Consider the following 4875-nt stretch of genomic DNA (forward strand, 5'->3'; position numbering starts at 1 on the left):
CTCCAATGCTATTCACCGCGTGTTTACAGGAGGTTTTCAGGGCCCTAGATTGGGAAGAATTAGGGATAAGAGTTAATGGAGAGTATCTCAGTAACCTGCGATTCGCTGATGACATTGCATTGATGAGTAACGCGGGAGAAGAATTACAGCTCATGATTACTGAACTGCATAAGGAAAGTAGAAGAGTAGGTCTGAAAATTAATATGCATAAAACTAAAGTAATGTGGAACAATCTTGGCAGAGAACAGCGCTTTGCGATAGGTGGCGAGACGCTGGAAGTTGTAAAGGAGTACGTCTACTTAGGACAGGTAGTAACCGCGGAGCCGAACCATGAGAGTGAAATAACTAGAAGAATAAGGATGGGATGGGGCTCATTCGGCAAGCATTATCAAATCATGAATGGTAGTCTACCACTATCTCTCAAGAGGAAGGTATATAACAGCTGCATCTTACCGGTACTTACATACGGAGCAGAAACCTGGAGACTTACAAAGAGGGTTCAACTTAAATTGAGGACGACGCAGCGAGCGATGGAAAGGAAAATGATAGGTGTAACCTTAAGAGACAGGAAGAGAGCAGAGTGGGTCAGGGAACAAACGGGGGTTAAGGATATCATAGTTGAAATTAAGAAGAAGAAATGGATATGGGCCGGGCACGTAGCACGTCGGCAGGATAACCGGTGGTCATTAAGGGTAACTGACTGGATTCGAAGAGAGGGCAAACGCGTAAGGGGAAGACAGAAAATTAGGTGGGTAGATGAGATTAAGAAGTTTGTAGGTATAACGTGGTAACAGAAAGCACAGGACCGGGTTGATTGGCGGAACATGGGAGAGGCCTTTGCCCTGCAGTGGGCGTAGACAGGCTGATGATGACTCGAAACATTTTACATCATAGAGCAAAATGTACCAGTGACTTTGAGCGGTTCAGCAGCCGAACGCCTTGAATTTATCCGCCGGGTACAGCACATTGATGTCGATCAACTTTACCCGCCGGCACGACCCTTTGCAGATGTCTTCACAGGACTGGGGGAGCTCAAGGACTACGAGTACGAGATAAAACTCAAGCCCGGCGCCGTGGGTGTCGTCGTACCGGCTCGGAGAATCCCCGTGGCCCTGGAGGACAAGATAGGGCGGAACTTCAGCGTATGGAGGATCAAGGCGTCATAAGAAAGGTAACTGAGCCTACAGAATGGTCCAGCCACATGGTTACCGTTGTTAAAGGAGACAAAGTTCGAATTTGCCTAGACCCAACATCGCTCAATCAAGCCATTCTCCGGGAAAACTATCCCATGCCAACGTTGGATGATGTCGCTCCTAGGCTTGCCGGTGCAAAATTCTTTTCCACGCTTGATGCGGCATCAGGGTTTTGGCAAATTCGGCTTAGCGAATCGAGCTCCAAACGTTGCACCATGAGCACTCCCTATGGTCGCTATCGGTTCCTTCGGATGCCGTTTGGAATAGCTTCGGCCCCCGAAATTTTCCGAGCAGCAATGCACCGCGTTTTGGAAGGCTTGTCCGGTGTGGCGGTTGTGATGGATGACATATTAGTATGGGGCAGAACTAAAGACGAGCACGACCGCAGCCTAAAACTTGTGTTGTCCCGTTGTCAACAGCACAACCTTCGACTTAACACCAAGAAGAGTGCGTTTCTGCAGCCAGAGGTCCGGTATCTAGGACACATCCTCACTACAGAAGGCCTACGCCTTGATTCGGAGAGGGTACAAGACATACTGGGAATGCCTGAACCGACGAACAAGAAAGAACTGCAAGTATTTCTTGGCACGATGATTACGTGCAGCGATTCATTCCCAACATGTCAGAGGTAACCGCTCCGCTTCGAACACTGTTACGTAAAGATATTGCATGGGTTTGGACAGAGGCGCAACAAAAGAGTTTTGAGACCTTGCGTCAATCTTTGACGAAAGCACCCGTTTTGGCTTTCTTCAACCCCAGAAAGCTTTTCATTCTCTCGGTCGACGCAAGCCAATTAGGAGTCGGCGCAGTTCTAATGCAAGACGGACGCCCCATTGCTTTTTCGTCTCGGTCGCTCACTGAGGCGCAACAAAACTATGCACAAATCGAGAAGGAAATGCTGGCGATAGTGCATGGTTGCACGAAGTTTCATGACTATGTTTTTGGTCAAGCAGAAGTGATTGTAGAGACCGACCACAGGCCTTTAGTACCGATACTTAGCAAGCCACTGCATCAGTGTCCCCTCCGCTTGCAACGCATGAGGCTGACCCTGCAGCGCTATCCGATCAAACGGGTGTATAAGCCAGGCAAAGAACTTTTTCTTGCGGATGCTTTGTCGCGTTTCTCGAGTAAAGTGAGCATGTGCGAGGAAGCTGCGCAGTTTCAAGTAAATATGCTGGAATTTGTTTCAGCCTCGGAAGCCCGTCTAAAAAGTATTCTCGCAGCAACGAACAACGATGCCGTTCTCTCCAAGCTGCGGGAATATGCGCTGACCAGTTGGCCTGACAACAAGCACGAGGTTCCAGAAGCCATCCGCCCCTACTGGTCTTATCAGGAGGAAATACACACACAAGACGGGCTTCTATTCCGCAGCAACAAGGTGATCATACCAAGTTCGATGAAAGCAGAAATATTGGCTCTTTTGCACGTCGCACATCCCGGAGCCGATAAAATGAAAGCGCGGGCACGAAGCGTCATATTCTGGCCCTGCCTGGCAAGCGACATAGAGCAATTTTGCCGAAATTGCAAAATGTGCCAAAAGCATCAGCCACGAAACGCAAAGATGCCGCTTTTGAGCCATGAGATTCCAAACCTGCCCTGGGAAGCGGTAGGAATGGACTTATTCTTTTACGGGGGCCGACAGTTTGCCATTATTGTCGATTTCTATTCCTTCTTTTTTGAGATTAAGGAATTTCGCCATACCACTGCTAATCAGCTGAAGTCCTGGTGCACAGAACTTTTTTCGGTTCATGGATTACCGCTTAAACTGTGCAGCGATAACGGGCCGCCATTTAACAGCACAGAATTCAAAGACTTTTTATATAGGCTCGGCATTCCCCCCGTAACGTCAAGCCCATATCATCCACGCTCAAATGGTATGACGGAGAGGGCCGTGCAAGAAGCCAAAAAACTATTAAAAAAGTGCTCTCTCAAAACGCCGGATTTCCACAAGGCTCTGCTTGAATGGCGTAATACACCGCGAGATTCTATTTTGAAATCCCCTGTGCAGAGACTGATGGGAAGGCAGACGAGGACCCTGCTGCCTGTACCCGCAAGCCACCTGGTGCCGGAGACTGTGCCCAACCGAGCCGTCCATAACCGTCTCCAGGAAATTCGCCAACGCCAGAGGATCTACTACAATCGCCGCTCCAGGAACCTGCCACCCCTGTCACCTGGCCAGAGGGTGACTACATACGATACCCACGAAAGGACCTGGACACCTGCGGTCTTTCTGAGGCCAGCTGAGACGCCGCGCTCCGTGGTGGTGAAGACTGAGGAGGGCCAGGAAATTAGACGTACTCGCGAGCATCTGCGAGACGCACCTACACATACCGAAGAGAGTCCTCGTGACGGGTCCGAACGACTAGAAGACGCCCAGCCCGCTCAAGAGCTACGTAGAAGCACAAGGACACGCCGGGAGCCCTCCCGCTACCCACAACCAGAAAGAGCTGTGTAATTAACTTCTTCCCCAAGAAAAGGGAGATGTAGCATGGCTGAGTAACTCTGACGTAACCAGCCATTTCGTTAAAATCACGTCACCTGCTACGTCACCATTCTTTCCTATATCTACTTCGTTTCAACCGCAATAAACGTTGTTCATCACCCGACTGCTGGCCCGCTTACAGGCGAGTCTGCCGAAAAAAGTGTTTTCTATCGTATGGTCAAGAAAAAAGTTTACTCGCTTTTAAACGCACGTCGTACTCCACGCTCTTTATTTGTGCGGGGCATTTTCCGAATATTTCCGACGGACCGATGGCACTGTACAGTTGTTATCTGACGCAGTAAACGTGATTAGCGGCATACATGTCGCCACGCCGATGCGAACTACTTCGTTTGAGGTATTCCTGGAAGTTTGCTATTCGTCCGTAGCTGCAAAAAAGCAAGCGGAGCTCGTTTTGCGTTGCCATTTTCACGCATCGACGTTCACCGCACACAACTTAGAGCTACGCGCCCTGAAGGGAGCAGGATCAAAATGCGCTAAGTGGCCACATTGGCGCTGCGCATTCGGAGAGCGGTGGCGCCATCTACTGGTCGGCACGAGGCCTATAGACAGTCAGTCACCTGGGGCGCATCCCCGCTTACTGCGGGACGTAGCACGCGAGCATGTGCCAGACGTTACCGCTGGACAGGGTGTCATGACGTACGCGGCCGGCAACTCAAATTGTGTCACGACCTGTGAATCATGTTCGCCATGCACTCCTGTCCTCCTCGGCCAACACTGGCATATGTCAAGCTAAGGAGAGGACCACAAGAATGCCTAGATGTAGATAGATAGATAGATAGATAGATAGATAGATAGATAGATAGATAGATAGATAGATAGATAGATAGATAGATAGATAGATAGATAGATAGATAGATAGATAGATAGATAGATAGAAACGGTCAATGTGCCTTTGGTTCGCTAAGAAAAGCTTCCTTTTTATAACTTATCTGCGTGCAAGTTAATCGACGGTTGGTTCAAGCATGCGCCACCGCTACTATTGACGTGCCAGGCCTCAGCCTAAACAAGTTTCTTCATTCCTGCGCCTGTAAAAACTATCAAAATTTGGCGTGCATTTACACGCTCGGCAATGTAAAGATAGTTTATATGTTGAGCCTGCGGTTAGCGAGGTCTTTGCTCAATTAATACCTGAGTAACGCAGCGGCCCGTCTGTCCAACGTGGAAGCTCCCCCAGCTGAA

General features: G+C 49.3%; 1 protein-coding gene across 1 annotated transcript; it reads left to right on the forward strand.

Annotated features, from left to right (window-relative positions):
• The first annotated feature begins 1177 nt into the window (after positions 1–1177).
• Positions 1178–3799, forward strand: LOC119405863 (uncharacterized protein K02A2.6-like). Its single transcript, XM_049419305.1, has 2 exons — positions 1178–1753; positions 2383–3799. Exons 1-2 carry the CDS (start codon positions 1202–1204, stop codon positions 3646–3648), a joined length of 1818 nt encoding a protein of 605 aa, XP_049275262.1. The 5' UTR covers positions 1178–1201; the 3' UTR covers positions 3649–3799.
• The last annotated feature ends 1076 nt before the right edge of the window (positions 3800–4875 follow it).

Source organism: Rhipicephalus sanguineus, chromosome 9 (assembly GCF_013339695.2).
Source record: "Rhipicephalus sanguineus isolate Rsan-2018 chromosome 9, BIME_Rsan_1.4, whole genome shotgun sequence".
Classification (NCBI taxonomy): domain Eukaryota; kingdom Metazoa; phylum Arthropoda; class Arachnida; order Ixodida; family Ixodidae; genus Rhipicephalus; species Rhipicephalus sanguineus.